The sequence below is a fragment of the Emys orbicularis genome, chromosome 6, assembly GCF_028017835.1.
Source record: "Emys orbicularis isolate rEmyOrb1 chromosome 6, rEmyOrb1.hap1, whole genome shotgun sequence".
NCBI lineage: Eukaryota > Metazoa > Chordata > Testudines > Emydidae > Emys > Emys orbicularis.
Genome location: NC_088688.1, coordinates 129,656,077 through 129,673,258, shown reverse-complemented (window position 1 = coordinate 129,673,258; position 17,182 = coordinate 129,656,077). Strand labels below are relative to the sequence as shown.

Here is a 17,182-nt window from a genome sequence, read left to right as displayed (position 1 = left end):
TGGCCTATAATTCCAGATAACTAAACCAATAAATCACCTGCAAATTAAAGGTCAGATTCACCAGTGCACTCCTGCTACTTTGTGCTGTTCTGGTTATGCAAAGCACCTGTAAACTCATCTTAAATGAGTGCTAGCTGCTTTATGAGGCTCCAGAGCAACCCCACAATCAGAACATACTGGTGAATCAGGTCACAGAAGTTAAAATAAAAATGTAAGTTTAAGGTTGATATTCAACTCACTGGAGATATCACATGGTAGCATGTGTTTTTGAGTTTCTTATTTAGTGTTCAGGCATGACATCTTTAATTTTAAAAAAACAACAACACTCAGGGCCGGCTTTAGGCCGATTCAGCCGATTCGGCTGAATTGGGCCCCGCGCTAAGAGGGCCCCGCGCCGCAGCTCTCCACCCCGCCCTCAGCTCACTTCTCCCTCCTTCCCTCCGCTGAACGCTCCCTGAATCAGAGGTTCGCGGGAAGTCTGAAAAGAAGCAGGGGCGGGCAGGCAGCACCAGGTAAGCTGGGGAGGCGGGGGGCGCAAGAAGGGCTCCGGGGAGGCGTGGCCCAGTCCGGCCCCGGTTCCGGCCGAGCACGCCGGCCCCCGCGGCGCGGCCTGGGTCCCGCCCGGCCCCCGCGGCGCGGCTCCGGCCCGGACCCAAGCCCGGCAACCCCGGCCGGAGCACGGCTCGATTCCTGGGGGCGGGGCTTGCAGCAAGCCCCGCCCCCAGGAATCGGGCCCGGCTCTTGCTAAAGCCAGCCCTGACAACACTATTTCCAGATAAAAATTATGTTTAATTGCAGTTAAGATTGAGAGTATGTACCCGTAACTAAGGGTAAAACACACATTAAAGGGATATCACAGGTTTCAGAGTAGCCGTGTTAGTCTGTATCCACAAAAAGAACAGGAGTACTTGTGGCACCTTAGAGACTAACAAATTTATTTGAGCATAAGCTTTCGTGGGCTACAGCCCACTTCATCAGATGCATAGAATGGAACACACAGAAAGAAGATATTTATACATACAGAGAACATGAAAAGGTGGAAGTAGCTACACCAAAAACAAGCATTACAAACCTAGGAAATCGAGAAATCCAAACACAGAAATGCATAATTAAAACACCGAAACAACCTTAACTTGAACCTTTTAGTATGTGCTGTGTCAGATTAAATTAAAGTGATTTTTAATTATACTATGGGGTATTCTTTGTTTTTCCTCATGGTGTCAATACAGGACACAGTTAAGGTTGGTTAGCTCCATTTCCATATGTTGATAGGATTGGATTTCTTAGCACAGACAGTGAAAACAGACAGAGAGGTGGGGGTGATGAGTGTTAGTGTTATATTGCAGGGTGTGAGGTCCTGGCACCAATGTGATGCCCCACTGGGTGGGGGGGGAGAGCACGCACATCAAAATACATCATGGTGGGGGACGACCAAATGGAGAAGAGACACTTCTGCCTGGACAGTGATGGGGGTGGGGGGGGAAGAAGTCAGAAGGGAGGACTGGGAGGGGGGGGGAGGGGGATTAAGAGGCAAGGGTAATGTTGGCTCAGAAACACCTTCTAGGCACAACTGGGAGGGAAGACCTAAGGAAGACACTGAGGCCCCAGGCCAGACAACTAAGAGGAGGCCTAGACACTGACACCCCACTGGGGGTGGGAGAAGCTGGAGAGGAAGACCTGGCACTGACACCCCACTGGGGCTGGTGGTGGGAATCTGGAAAGGAGGTCCAGGCACTGACACCCCACAGGGGGTGGAAGAAGCTGGAGAGGAAGACCGGGCACCGACACACCACTGGGGCTGGTGGTGGGAATCTGGAGAGGAGGCCCAGGCACTGACACCCCACTAAGGGGCACGGGGGAAATCTGAGGCCCGGACACTGAAACCCCATAGGGATGGAGGGAACATGAAGGGGAGGCCCGGACACAGAGACTGACACCCCCCGGGGCGGCGGTGGGAGGGGGCCGGACACGGAGGCTGACACCCCCCGGTGGGCGGGGGGGGCCGGACACGGAGGCTGACACCCCCCGGTGGGCGGGGGGGGGGCCGGACACAGAGACTGACACCCCCCGGTGGGCGGGGGGGGGTGCCCGGACACGGAGACTGACACCCCCCGGTGGGCGGGGGGGGGGGGCCCGGACACGGAGACTGACACCCCCCGGTGGGCGGGGGGGGGGGGCCCGGACACGGAGGCTGACACCCCCCGGTGGGCGGGGGGGGGCCCGGACACAGAGACTGACACCCCCCGGGGCGGCGGTGGGAGGGGGCCGGACACAGAGACTGACACCTCGCGGGGGGGGGGTGACCCCCGGCCCGTGGTGCGGAGCCGAGACCCTGGGCAGTGCCTGGGAGGGCGGTGCCGCAGGCCGCGGGGGCTCGGGGCTCGCCGGGCCGGGCTCGCCGGTGACTCACCCAGGTGAGCAGACTCTCCCCGAGCTCGGCGCGCTCCAGGCTCTCCACGTTGAACATGATGCGGGCGGGCTCAGCAGGGCACGGCCGCCGGACGCCGCTGCCGGGGCCGAGTCGCTGGCGCCGCCGCTTCCCCGGGCCGGGCTGTGGCGCAGACACGTCACCGGGGCCGCCGGGAGCCGCCCGCTCCCACCGCCGCCGCGCATGCGCCAGGGCGCCTCACGCACACGGTGCGGGCGGGGGCCGGAGTCCGGCCGCGGGGAGGCCTCGGCTGAGCCAGGAGCGGAGAGAGGTACCGACCCCTGCCCCGGGGCGAGCCCGGCCACCCTGGCCACACACCGCGCCTCAGGCGCCTGGCGAGCCCGGCCCCCCCTCCCCCACCAAACACACCCCCTCATCGAGCGCCTGGCGAGCCCGGCCACCCCTCCCCCACCAAACACACACCCCCCGGGGCGCCTGGCGAGCCCGGCCACCCCTCCCCCACCAAACACACCCCCCCGGGGCGCCTGGCGAGCCCGGCCACCCCTCCCCCACCAAACACACACCCCCCGGGGCGCCTGGCGAGCCCGGCCACCCCTCCCCCACCAAACACACACCCCCCGGGGCGCCTGGCGAGCCCGGCCACCCCTCCCCCACCAAACACACACCCCCCGGGGCGCCTGGCGAGCCCGGCCACCCCTCCCCCACCAAACACACACACCCCCGGGGCGCCTGGCGAGCCCGGCCACCCCTCCCCCACCAAACACACACCCCCCGGGGCGCCTGGCGAGCCCGGCCACCCCTCCCCCACCAAACACACACCCCCCGGGGCGCCTGGCGAGCCCGGCCACCCCTCCCCCACCAAACACACACCCCCCGGGGCGCCTGGCGAGCCCGGCCACCCCTCCCCCGAGCGCCTGGCGAGCCCGGTCACCCCTCCCCCACCAAACACCCCCCCACTTGCCTGGCCCCCGGGGTGAGCCCCACCCCACATACCCCCCTCGGGCGCCTGGCCCCCGGGATGAGCTTGGCTATCCTTCCCCCACAAGACACACATTCCTTGGGCGCCTGGCCTCCGGTGCAGCCCCGCCACCTTTCCCCCACCAAACACACCCACCTCGGGTGCCTGGCCCTGGGGTGGGCGGTGGGCCCTGCCCCACACACACCTCTATGGCCCTCGTGGGCCCCTGCATTCTAGTGCGAACCCAGGCACTCCCCACCCGCTTTGGGCCCCCAGGTCCTGGTATGAGCCTGGCCTTTATCACCAATGTATTTACTTGGCCACCCTGCCACCTATTCTGCTCATTTCTCTCCCCCGCATACACTGTATTGTTCTGCTCCCTACTTGCCTCTTTCCCCTGTTTATGAATGAAATTTGGATCTAAACACACAAGGGGTTGGTTTGTTTTTTTGAAAAAAGAAAATGTGGTCTGGGGGGTTATTTGTTTTGATCTCTCAGTCCAGTCAATAAACATTAATTAGAGAATGCTGATGCCTAAAATGGTACAGCTCAGAATTCCAGCTTGGATGATTTTGTATGTCAGCTGTTCTGAGAAACTAGGTTCCCAGCCAGTGGAGCTCAAAGAGCCATGGTCCTTGCTCACACTCAACTTTTGACTTTGACAGAGCATGCCCCTTATAACCACTACTGGCTCTTGGCCTTATTAGCCTGTGTATTTCTATTGAGTTCCGTAGATCTACCGTTAATAGAACACTATATTGGTAGGGTTTGACCCATAGCTTGTCAAATCAAAGAGATGCTTGACATTTATATAGTCTTTGTATTGCTCATTTCAATAAAGAAATGTTTTCAAAAATGTGGAAGAAATATTTTTACATAAATAGTGGAAATGACCAGTTAAGATAATTTAAGTGCTGAGGGTAGATACTTGTTTCAGGGAGGCTGAGTTATTGTTCTGTGATAAATGAAATGGGGGGTGGGGGGGTGTAAGTTCCCTTTTATGGACATCCAGCCAACCACTTAGCTATAAAATCCCTCTTAGTAGTTGTTCTCTACTTGCTTTACCTGTAAAGGGTTAAAAAGTCACCCTGCATAGGTAAAAGGAAGGGAGTGGGCACCTGACCAAAAGAGCCAATGGGAAGGCTAGACTTTTTAAAATTGGGAAAAAACTTCCCCTTTGTCTGTCTATTGTTCTCGGGGAGAAGCAGAGACAGGGCTGGAACTATGCTGTAAGAAGCTTGGGGCCAGGTATGAAAAATCATCTGAATCATACCTAGAAACTACTCACTTGAAACCCCCAGATATGTAAGTAAATCAGGAAATGTCTATGAAGATGCGATTAGGGTTTTTTCTTTTTATTTCTTTATGGCTTGTGGACTCCTCTGTGTTAACCCCAAATGCTTTTGTTTTGCTTGTAACCTTTAAGCTGGACCTCAAGAAGGTTATTCTTGATGCTTCATTTTTGTAAGTGGGTTTTTTTAAATCTAGCAATGGCCTGAGTTTTCAAATGTATTTTCTTCCTTTTTGTTTTTAATAAAATTTACCTTTTTTAAGAACAGGATTGGATTTTGTATCCTAAGAGGTTTGTGCACATGCTTTTTAAAGGAGGAATTTGTCAGATATTTTTCTCATTCTTAAAATTGCTTTATATCTTCTTGATAAAGTCTTGTTTATCCACATTGAATTCCTGTTTACCCACAGAATAGGTAATATATAGACAGTGACTGAATTCTTCCCCACCCTGTCTACCCAACATACTTCAACTCTGCACTGGGTGGGGCGTGGGGGCAGTATGTAGAGGGGTGAGTGGGAAGTTCAGTCTCAGTAACCAGTTGAATTCTTGGCCTGTCTGCTGAGGTAGCCAACAAGGATGTCAGTTACGATGGCTTATGCGATGTGGATGCCCTGTTAGCTAGGAATTGGACTGAAACTGGTTTTGTCTGTCTGCTGCAAGCTATCTGCGGAGTTTCACCCATACAATGAGAGAGGTGTCTTTCTGTTCTAACAAAATGTTTTAGTTCTGTAGTATCTTCCCTCAGAGATTCAGTTTGAATCCCTGAGAGGTAAGTGCCTTTGAAACTCTTCTTGGAGAGGAAGGGGTGTTTGTACCCTGCAACATTTTCACCCTCTGAAGTATCTCTCCCCCAGCAGGAGAGTAATACCTACTTTCTTCTTTCTCCTTTAGGAAAAGATGTTTTCCAGAGACTACTGACCCCAGACTTCCCAAAGACCTGCTTCAGCAGGTAAGTATATGGAATTGTCAGTCCTAAGAGTTTTTACATGGAAGCAAAGGACACTTTCCCAGTAAAACTGCTCTTGCAGAGCTGAAGAACCTCAGCTTTTCGGGAAAATTTCCACTTTACTGGAAAAGCTACCGAGACTGTAAAGGTCTCTTTCACAAGTACACTGAGTTCAGGGGTCAGTGGGGATCTGAGACTGGTAGAGGCTCTAAGAACAGTTGCTCATCCCTTGAGTGAGTGTTTCACATGGATCATGGTGACAGCATGGCTGTCAGTGACACCAAAAGTGCTGGGTATAGATTTGATTGCACCAGCTGAGATGACTTATTCAATACTGTAATGTCAGAAGTATTGTAGCTGTACCTCTAAAATAATTACCCAGTAATGTTGAGCCTATTAATACTCACTGCTTGATCACTTAACAACACACCGTCCAAATAAACAGTATTCTTTTGTTTTATTCTTCCCACAGAATTTATCTTGGCAATTAATAAAGTACTTTTATTTTAAAAATTGCTCTCCTTGCTTGTCTGTTTCAGATGTTGTCCTTCCTCCTTTTAGTTTGACTATCTGTAGTTTTTATTAAGTATAATAAAAATTAACAAAATAGTCTTTAATATTGAAGCTTATTTATATTATTTTTACTTAAATATGTAAACACGTGCCTTGTATGCAAACATCTCATCATGTTTACATAATCAAAATCAACAAATCCTACTGCCTATGATATAGACAGCATCGGTTGACAACCCTCCATTCTCTAAAGATGCCATTTGCCAGAATTCTTGCTCATAGCTTTTAGCTCCTAGACTTGATAGCAGCAGCACTTCCTCAGCTCTTAAAGAATGTTCGCCATGAAGGAAGTGGCAAAGTGTGAGCCAGGGATATTAGGCAGTTTATTGACATATCATGAACCAGGCCTGCACAACATACGTCCCGCGGGCCGCATGCGGCCCGCGGGGGCTCACTCTCAAGCCTGGGAGGGAGGGGGAGCAGCGGCGCGCGAATCAGCTGTTTCGTGCGCCGCGGCCGCTCGGGGTCTCCCCCTCCCTCCCAGGCTCTCAAACCTGGGAGGGAAGGGGGGGAGATCCTGAGCGGCCGCGGCGCGCGAAACCGGGCCCCCTGCCCCAAGCGGGACACGGGCAGGGAGCCCTCGCGCGCCGCCGCGCCTCCCCCCCCCGCCCCAAGCGGGACACGGGCAGGGAGCCCTCGCGCGCTGCCGGCCCCCCCCGCCCCAAGCGGGACACGGGGATGGAGCCCTCGCGCACTGCCGCGCCTCAACCCCCCGCCCCAAGCGGGACATGGAGCCCGCGCGCGGCGCCGCACCCCCCAGGCCTCAAGCAGGACACGGAGCCCTCGCGCGCCGCTGCCCCTCCCCGCTGCCCCTCCCCACTGCCCCAAGCGGGACACAGGCACGGAGCCCTCGCCCCCCCCCCACCCCCCAACAGGGACACGGGGCTCAGCCACCGCCCCCGTCCTGAGCGCTTTTTGGCCCCCCCCCGGGACTCCTGCCCCATCCACCCCCTTCCCTGTCCCCTGACTGCCCTCCGCCGCCCCATCCAACTCCTCTCCTGATTCCCTATCCAACCACCCCTTCTCCCTGTCCCCTGACCACCCTTGGAACCCCTGCCCCTGACTGCCTCCCACCGCCCCATCCAACCCCTGCTCCTTCCTGACTGCCCCCCGGGACCCTTGCCCCCATTCAATCCCCCTGTTCCCTGCCATCTGACTGCCCCGACCCCTATCCACCCCCCCACCACCCCCCTGAACTCCCCTGCCCTCTATCCAACACCCCCTCCCTGCTCCCTTACTGCGCTGCCTGGAGGTGGCTGGCGGCGCTACAGCCACGCCGCTCGGCTGGAGCCGGGCCACGCCGCCACCGTGCAGTGCCTGGAGCACCGGGTCAGGCTGAGCTTGCAGCCCCCCCGCTTCCCGCGAATCAGCTGTTCGCGCAGGAAGCCTGGGAGGGCTGAGAAGCAAACGGTGGCTTTGCGCTCAGGCCCAGGGAGGCGGAGCAGAGGTGAGCTGGGGCGGGGAGTGGTTCCCCTCCGCACCCCTCCCCCCGGGTTACCTGCTGTGGCGCGGGCGGCTCCCCCCACCCCAGCTCACCTCCGCTCCGTCTCCACCTCCCTGGGCTTGAGCGCGAAGCCACCGCTTGCTTCTCTGCCCTCCCAGGCTTCCCACGCGAACAGCTGATTCGCGGGAAGCGGGAGGGGGAGAAGCGGGGCAGAGTGTTCAGAGGCGGAGCGGAGGTGAGCTGGGGCCGGGGAGCGGGGCGGAGAGCTGGAGCACCCATGGGGTCGGCTCCTAAGGCGCCACTTTTGGATAATGTGCTCAGGGGGAGCAGCCGCTCCCTCTGCTCCCCCCCAGCTACGGTCCTGGTCACTTCAACTTACCGGTTGTTAAATTTAGAAGCCCTTTTAGAACCGGTTGTCCCGCGCAGGACAACTGGTTCTAAAAGGGCTTCTAAATTTAACAACTGGTTCCCGCGAACCGGTGCGAACCGGCTCCCGCTCACCACTGGAGGCTCCCCTTGCCGCTCTCACCCTAGGAGCCAGAGACCTCCCAGCAGGGCTGGTGAGTGCGGCCAGGGAAGGGGGAAGGGTGTGGTGGAGTGAGTGTCTGGGAGATGTGCGGGGGGTGCTGGGCTGTGAGGGTGTGGAGGGCGCTGGGCAGTGGGGGAGGTTTGTGTGTTTTGGGGTGCTAGGCAGCCGGGGCCTGTTGGGGGGTGCTGGGCAGTGAGGGAGATCTGTGTGTGTCAGGGCACTGGGGGTCTGTGTGGGGCATTGTTTAGTTGTGGTGGTGTGGCTGTGGGGAAGGGCACTGGGAGGGAGGAGAAATCTGTGTGTATTGGGAAACTAGCGAGTGGGGGGTTCTATGTGGGGTGCTGATGTGTATTAAGAGTTACTAGCTGGATTGAGGACTGATAGATCTGGACAGAGTTTATATTGAATGGGCAAATGAAAAAGATCGCAGGGAAAAACAGTAAGGTTAGTTTAGCCGTCTTTGACATTTCGACCAATAAGGAAATTAAAATGCATTTGTAATTACATATCTTATTCTTGGCTGATAATCATTTATTGATATTTTTTAGGAAAATTTTCAATTTAAAACACAAACTTTTGTTTTTCTTTTTTTACTTATGATGTCTATCTGAAAACCCATATAAATTGACACAAATTGCAAATTAAAACTTTTTAAATGTATAAGCATTTTACTCACTTGGGCGCATTTGCCTCATGGCACACAAATTTGAACTCTGCTTCAAAAATTTGCACAGAAGAAATTTTTCTTTTACCTTAATTATACTATCTTAGGAGCCCGCTATAACATAGTACCAAGGTTCAATACAAAGTCATATAAAAGTTATACAAAAATGCATAATGCAGAGATTTATCTACAACTGCATTGATTGACTGCTGTGTGCAGTAATATAGTGACCCCTGGACCTACAGGCTTCCACACACCGTCAGTGCCTTGCTAGTGTGCCATGCGCCGTGAGATATCTCTTCTCTTTGTGTGTGACTGTGAGTGTTTCCCTTGTGTGTGAATTTATTCAACAAAATCTTGAGCTTCATAATGGATACCATGAGTGAAAAGAAAAAGAGAAAAATAGAATCAGAGCACAGAATTTTCAACACTGAATGGACGAATAAATACTTATATACTATTTCCAAAGACAAAATACTGTGCCTCGTGTGTCGCGAAACGTTAGCCGTTCTGAAAGAATACAACCTTCGGTGGCACTTTGAAACTAAGCATCCCAATCTCGCCAAATTGAGCCCAAATGAAAAAATAATTAAAGCAGCCAGTTTAGCGAAAAACCTTAGTAGAGAACAGCAAATTTTCAAGAAAGTGAGCACTGAGAACGATACAGTTACTAAAGTAAGCTTTAAAATTTCTAAAGAAATTGCTGCTGCTGGGAAATGCTTGACAGAAGGCGAGTTATTAAAAAGTGTATGTTGATTGCTGTATCTGAGTTATGTCCAGAAAAGAGGGGAATATTTGAGAATGTCAGTCTATCACGCATGACTGTACGGAGAAGAATAGCTGACATTTCTACCAATTTAAGTGATCAGTTAAAGCAGAGAGTCAGTGAATTCTGCTTTTACTCCCTAGCTATGGATGAAAGCACCGATTTAAAAGACACCGCCCAACTTCTTATTTTTATTAGAGGTATTGATAAAAACTTTGAAATTACTGAAGAACTTGCTGGCATGTGCTCCATGACGGGTCGCACAACCGGAAAAGAAATCTCCAGTGAAGTGATAAAGTGCACGAATGATAAGTCGGGATTAGATTTCACAAACTTGGTGGCCATTTGTACTGATGGTGCTCCAGCTATGTGCCAAAAAAATGTTGGAGCAGTTACTCTTCTTGAAGAATTTATCGGGAGAGAAATAACCAAACATCACTTCATTATGCATCAGCAGGTTTTGAGTAGCAAAGTCTTAAAATTTGAGCATGTAATGTCAGTGGTAGTTTCCATTGTAAACTACATCCGTTCTAGAGGACTAAAACATAGGACATTTCGAGCCTTTCTTGAAGGGGTAGACACCAAGTGCAATGACTTAATCTACCATACAGAAGTGAGGTGGTTGAGTCGAGGAAGAGTGCTCCAGCGTTTTGTTGCTTTGAAAGAGGAGGTAGCAAAATTCATAGAAAATGGGCCAATAAAATTCCCAGAGCTTGAAAATGAGTCCTGGAATCAAGATCTCTTTTTCTTTTGTGATATTACAGCACACCTGAATGATCTCAACATTCAACTTCAGGGAAAAAATCAACTTATATTTCAAATGTGTGCAGCAGTGAAAGCTTTCAAAATGAAATTGAAACTTTTCAGAAGTCAGCTGTCAAAAGGTGAAATGTGTCACTTTCCCACTTGTGCACACCGTATCCCTCAGCACAAACACGCCGAGTTAGGAGAAAAATACGCAAAGCACATCATTCTTTTGATTGAAGAATTTGACAGAAGACTTACTTTGTCTAAAGAAGAAGACGTCCAGTTGAAGCTGATTGAAGATCCCTTTTCTGTGGATCCAGAGGAAGTGCCACTAGATTTGCAGTTGGCGGTTATTGAACTTCAGTGTGCAGCAGTTTACCGAAATAAGCACAGAGAAAGCAGCTTGCGGGACTTCTACAAAAGTCTGGACAATGAAGTTGCACTGAAAACGTTCAGCATTTTTGGACGCACTTACATATGTGAACAAACATTTTCCATCATGAACATGAATAAAAACAAGCAACGTTCTTCTCTGACTGACGACCATTTGGAAGACATTATGAAAATATCCACTTCAAATATGACCCCCAAATGCGACAAGCTTGTTGCCGAAAAGAGATGTAATATTTCTCATTAAATTTGCAAGGTAATTATGAAAAGTACAAATGTTTTCTTTCAACGGAACAGATGTTTTTAATTTTTCCATTATTAATAAAAAAATTTAAAATAATTAAAAAAATTGTTTGATTTAATTGAAAAATTCTTAATAAAGTATCACACACCCTCCCCCCCCCCAAACCTTAGCTGTTTCGGCGTGGCGGTGCTGGGGAAGGAGGGTTTGTTTCCGCGGGGCTGGGCGGTGCTGGGGGGGGAGGGCGTGTTTCGGCCCTCAGCTGTTTTCTTTGGAGTAATATGGCCCTCGCCGCTTTACGAGTTGTGCAGGCCTGTCATGAACTATTGGAAGATAGACCAGCATCTCTGCAGCCCCTTGGCATCAGATTCATGCAAGGTTTGATACTTTTAAAACTTCCTATTAAAAAGCCCCCTATGTCATGCAGTCTTAATGTAGTTTTGACAAGCTGATGAAAGTTCCTTTTAAATAATCTATTTCTGTGAATTTTAATCTCTAACATGGAAATTCCTTTGGTAGTAGTGATACCAGCTTGTCAAGTAAGTTTCAGGTCCTAATGATTGATCTGTCTGACACCAGATTATACAAGCAATAGGTATGCTAGAGTCTCCTCTGAGATTCCTCTGCAAGGTAGTGCTGGAGTTCTGTCCTGCTAGTGTTTCTCCTATGCCCACGTGCTCATCTATGCATTAATTGTTGAAAGGTCCCTGGAATTCTGCATGAAGCGGACGAAGGGAGCATAGAAATTGTCTGACTGGATCAGACCAATGGTCTGTCTAGTATCCTACTTTTGACAGTGACCAGTGCTTCACAGGAAGAAACCTTGCAGTAGGAAGATGTGGGATAATCTGGCACCAAGTAAAGTTTCCACCTGTCCCCCAATATTTAAAGGGTAGTTTATACCCCCAAAGTTTCAGGGCTTGTCTACATAGTAAAAGGAACCAAAATAACTACATCAGTTGTAGGTCACATCTTTAATTATATCAGTGCAAGTCCATATGTGCATATTCTTATTTTGGAAAAAGTGCCCTACTGTCCATAAAAAATGACTTAAATTATGTATAAATAGAAAATAAAAGTATCCATGCACACACTTGCACTGATAAGTAATTATAGTTGTGACTTGAACCTTATTTTCGTTCCATTTACCGTTTAGATAAACCCTGTGGGATTATATTCCTTCCAAAACTCTTGTTTATTTTTTAATCCTATTATGAGGACAACAAGAGTTAATGTCCAGTTCTTTTTTGGATTAGTCAATCTTTCCATTATCCTGGTACATTTTTCTTTGGGATGTATTTTTTAGTCATGATAAATCATTTTGCATTGGCTTATCCTGGGAGCTTCATCTCCTTTGAAACCAAAGACACTGACTGCACTTTTAGAGGACAGCATTTATACCAGCAGGAGTTGGCATGCAACAGCCAGTAGGGGCCTGGGCTTGTGCCATGCCCTGCTACTGCTGCCCTCACTTACATAAATTGTTTAAGAGCCAAGGGTATTCCACCAGTCTCACACTAAGAAGCAAAAGCCAAGGAGCAAGAATCCTGTCAGAATATTGTCTTCTGAGAAACAGAATTTCAGGTGAATAATTTCCCCTTATTCACCCTCAACAAATCCTTAAAAGGACACTCTCAATTCAAATCCTTCTTTAAGTAAGGGATTTGAGCAAACTGATGAGCCTTGTACTATGCCCTGAAAGTCCACAGATGTATGTGACCTAATTTCTTGGTTACTCGTTTTTCATGCCATCTCAATTTGTCATTTCTAGACCACCTAGAGCCATAATAAGGTCCTTCATTTTTCCTATACCTATGTGACCCTTGTGTCTAAGATCTTTGTAATCTCTCTTGGGAGTATAATAGCAGATAAGACATCCCCAGCAGATAAGTAAGAGGCATTCAAATATATGGAAAATGTAGAAAATCATGAATATTCTGGTCTGGCTAGCCAGCAATAATTATTTCATATACTATGGCAAGCACTGGTTCATTTTTAGTGTCCTTCTAAATGATGGTATGTGGGATTGTTCTAACTGTGCCACATGAAACAGAATCTTGATAGTATTTGTGTTGTTAGCTGGCAGTTCAGAAGCATGATGAGGTAATACATCTGCATTAACATGCCCCTTTGTGCCCTTAAATTTCAATGTCCTCTGTGTGTGCGCTTCCAAGAATAAAAGCCACTGTTGTAATTTAAGATGCTGTTATTTGTGATATTCCTTTATTGGGAAAGAAGCAATGGAGATTAAGTAGATAACTTGTGACCAATGTGAATTTTTAGCCTGACAGTAATTAAATCAGCCTTGAAAAATTCTACTTGCCTACGGCAAATAATTCTTTGTTGACAAGAGAGTAAATTATCATTAGTTTTACTATCATCAATCTGAGTCACCATGATAAAGAGCAGGCAAGAATTTGTGCCTGAGATGGTAACTTGAAATGACAATTTTGCCCAGATAAATTACATTTCTTTATACCTTCTACCACCCCCAGTCCCTACCAATCTGTCTGTGTATAGTTCCATTCCATAGTCATTGAGACTCCAGATGCAAATGCATCTGGTATCTGCTTCTCTGCTATTTAACCAAGTCCTGATAAAACCAGTTGTGACATAGTTGGGTCACAGTGCAAAAGATAAGGTAATTCTTTCTTTTTTTCACACTGGAGAGCCCTGATATTTTGTATTAGAAACACCAGGAGATTAAAGAGGACTGGCAATTAAAAATCTGGTTAGTGTCCTTTTTGCTTCTTTTTTGATGTTTAAAGAGGGACTGACATTTTTTGCTATTTTAAAAAAACAATTGCTCGTTTTTGTTTTCTTTTTTTTTTTGTCTTTTGTAAGTTGATTTTGCTGGAGGATTGTGAGCTTTCTCATTTCTTAACTGAAAGGCAGTGTGGGAATGAACCTTTGTTAAAGAGAGAGTTTCCCAACTGATTATTCAGTTGGATGGATGTCAAGAAAAAACAAGTTCTTAAAAGTCTGAGTAAAAGTTACCTCTCCTGAATTAATATTTCACTTTCTTATAAATAAATTTTACCAGTCATCCATAGTCTTCCATGAAAACTAGCATAATAAAGAAGAACTGAATTTGCAGTATAGAAGAGAAGGAACGAATTAAAAAACTCTTTCTATCCTCCTTTATACATCATAAAGAAACAATGAGCACAAATTTTTAACACAGAGAAGGAAGAATGTCTTTTAAATGGATTATTTGGCATCTGAAAAACACATGGTCTTGCAGTTAGGTTGATTCAACTAAAAATATTAAGCTGAAAAGGTTAGGTAAATATAATTTAAAAAAAATAATAATTTGCATGAATAATGGAGCACGGCAAGAATTTCATAAAGTAGTTGAATACAAACCTTATTTACTTATGTCAACTCATTGCTGATTCTCTAGGAGAGTCCTGAGACACTTCAGTAAAAATAAATAAGTGGGGAGACAGAAATCCAAATTTAATTCAGTCTCCTACATACCCCTAATCCTTACCCACATCTATCTCCCATAACATACATACCTCACCTCCAAACAACATGTCAGTTTTAACTTGGACCATGTGGAGTTTAGGAATGGATGTTTCTCGGTTCCCTTTGTGTCAGCAAGTCTTCACAATGGGCAAACCCCTTCCGTATGGCAACTGGAGGCAACCAAGATCTTTGCTCTGAGCTTGGCTTTAGGGATGCCCCTCCGGAAGATCTCCCCAGAATTTTTTGCCCTCCAAGCAGTACATACAGCAGAATTCAAGTCTCCCTTTGCAGCAGAGCTTTCACAAGATTGTTGAAGTGTTCTTAACTAAACATCACTGTTTCTTCGGTGGCTTCAAGACTTTGAGGCTCAAAACTGCTGAACTTAGAAAACCTTTTGGCTTTCAGAAGAGGGTCTGAAGGACGTAATCTCTCCTCCCCTCTGAGAAATGGCAGATGGACAGCAGGCCACAGAAACCAAGCTCCACAGCAAGACAGTTGAGCACGCCTCAGTGAAGCTTCCTTCCCTGACACCTGCCAGAATCAGTGGCATGGAACTAGGGGTTAAGATTTTCAAAGCCTCCTTGCTGCTTCCCCTGAATCCCACAGCTTGTAGAGCAAGCAGGAAAGTTTCACTGGAGTCTCCTGAATCTTGGGAGAAGGAATGATTTCCCCTGTAGCAACCAGGACGAAGAAAAGCCTGCTCCCGGCTAACATGTAGGCAAGGTCCATGCTGAAGTTGTTGAGAAGGCTGTAAAACAAGCCCATCCCACAAGCTGTTTTACCTGCAAGGCCACAGCTGCCATGAAAGATGCCAGCTACTGCCACCTTTTTGATGCCATGTAGCTACAAGTGGCTGCAGCTAAACCCTCATTCTGTGCAATTGGTCCCTGCTCAGCCCAGACACAGCAGCAGGGAGCATGGAGTGAAATAATTCAGATCCTTTTCCTTGTGAGATGGACTTACCTCCTCTCTTCTTCCAGCTTCTCGGGGTCCCACAGCAGGTCACAGAATGGCTACTGTTTTCCTTAAGGACATATGCAGGATACAAGGATACATGTCTGCAGACTGTCCTTTTCGCTTGGGTCCTTTCACACACACCCTAATTTTTCTCTCTGGGTTTTGGCCCAGGGACTGGTGTTAGAGATAGCAGAAAGTTTTAAAGCTTCTCATGAGTGAATCTCCTCTCTAGATTCTCAAAAGAGAAGGAGAAATATCTAAAGCTGGGCCTTTGAGCCAGATACCTCATGTTCTCAACTAAGTTTCCAAGAATTATGCACAAATAGGGGCTCTAATTTCTCAGGTGCTTGTTTCCAGAAAATTAACAACCAAAACCTTGCAAAATTGAACAGCTGTGTAATTCTTCTCACCTGGTTTATGAAGGTGTGATTAAGATAGAGTGGGGATTCCCCATTAAGAGTCACTTGTATATAAAGACTAAAAGATCTTCATTACTCTGCCTAAGGTTAAGCTTGCTGTAGCCTCCTTAGTAAAGGGCATAGTCATACCATCTGAGAGAGTGTTCCTGACAAACCCATAGACAAAAGAATAAGTTAATTGCTCAGACTAAACTTGGATACAGCCACCTTAGCCCTGTGAGTACTGGCTGCAGTCTTATTGGGAGCAGATCTGTGCTCGACTGAAAGGCCATTGCGAGCATACAGACATACACAAAAAAGGCAAAGTAAATCCTACATAAAACTACTTTAAACTTGATTTCCTTAGCAACGTTTTCAGGGCTGCTGTTCCACCTGACTCTGATTTCCTGTATGTTCAAAACTTCCAAAGACATGGCCCAAAGCACCTATGACACCACTTGAAGAAATTGGAATGGCAGGTTAACATCTGATATCCTTCCAAATATCTTGCTGATAAGCTCTTTGGGAAGCATAGAGACAAAGCAGTCATTGAGGCTTTACACAAGGGGAATAAGTTTCTCCCTTCTTCCAATGAAGCGTCTCTATTCAAACCACCTTATTTTAGCAGGTGTTCCCTTTGTAGTCACTGCTCTTCCAGCTTCCAGCATAGATATTACACATTAGGCAGAGGCCGTTGCTGCCTTTCCTCAGAGTTGGAAGATCAAGGCTGGGATTCTCTGGGAAATCATCCAACCCACAAAATTTCCCTTGATTTTTGGTTTCCCAAGTCTGGACATATCCCAGCCCTTCTACCGGAGTGGAGGGGGCCTCATCCAGGAGTGAGTCATCTCAAAAAATGGGTGCTTGAGAAAATCAGGGGTGGACATATAATAGAACTCATTCATTATCACAGGGATAAGTTTATCCTTTCCCCAAAGTAAATTAAAATAAACCAGTGCTATCCACAAGACCCTCCGTCACATCAGAAGATGAAATATGAATTAGCCCATCTCTTACGTATTAGAACAATAGAACCAGTTCCATGGAGGGGAAGAGAGAGAGATTTGAAAAGGTCACAAGAATCTTTGTGGTACAAAGAAACAATAGCATACACCCTATTTCAGATCTTGTGTCTCTTATTAACTCCATAAGGAAATCAATATTACAGGGAGAAATACTGAAATCCTTCATTACAGAGTTATCTTCCCAAAGCTTAGAATATGAAAATAAAATTCCTGAAGGTCTACTGAAGATGTGTTTGGGGAGAATTATCCAGATATACTTCAGCTTCTGCTCTAAGAAGCAGCATTTTATATAGAGTACTCCCTTTTGGACTCATAACTTGTTCATGAGTGTTCACAACTGACTCCTTTCAAGTATCATCCCTTCTTTCAAGTGAAAGGGATACATGTCTG

At 47.9% G+C, this 17,182-nt stretch overlaps 2 protein-coding genes across 2 annotated transcripts in view; one reads left to right on the top strand and one right to left on the bottom strand.

Annotated features, from left to right (window-relative positions):
* HOOK3 (hook microtubule tethering protein 3) overlaps positions 1-2,482 on the bottom strand; it is a 118,416-nt gene extending 115,934 nt beyond the window's left edge. The window contains exon 1 of the mRNA XM_065406217.1: positions 2,411-2,482. Coding sequence (XP_065262289.1) covers positions 2,411-2,467 — 57 coding nt within the window. The 5' untranslated portion in view covers positions 2,468-2,482. The remainder of the gene's footprint in view (positions 1-2,410) is intronic.
* Positions 2,483-2,658: 176 nt separating this feature from the next.
* The window catches only part of RNF170 (ring finger protein 170), a 46,622-nt gene continuing 32,098 nt past the window's right edge, over positions 2,659-17,182 (top strand). The window contains exons 1-2 of the mRNA XM_065406711.1: positions 2,659-2,699; positions 5,533-5,590. The gene's annotated coding sequence lies outside the window, so the exon portion shown is untranslated. The remainder of the gene's footprint in view (positions 2,700-5,532; positions 5,591-17,182) is intronic.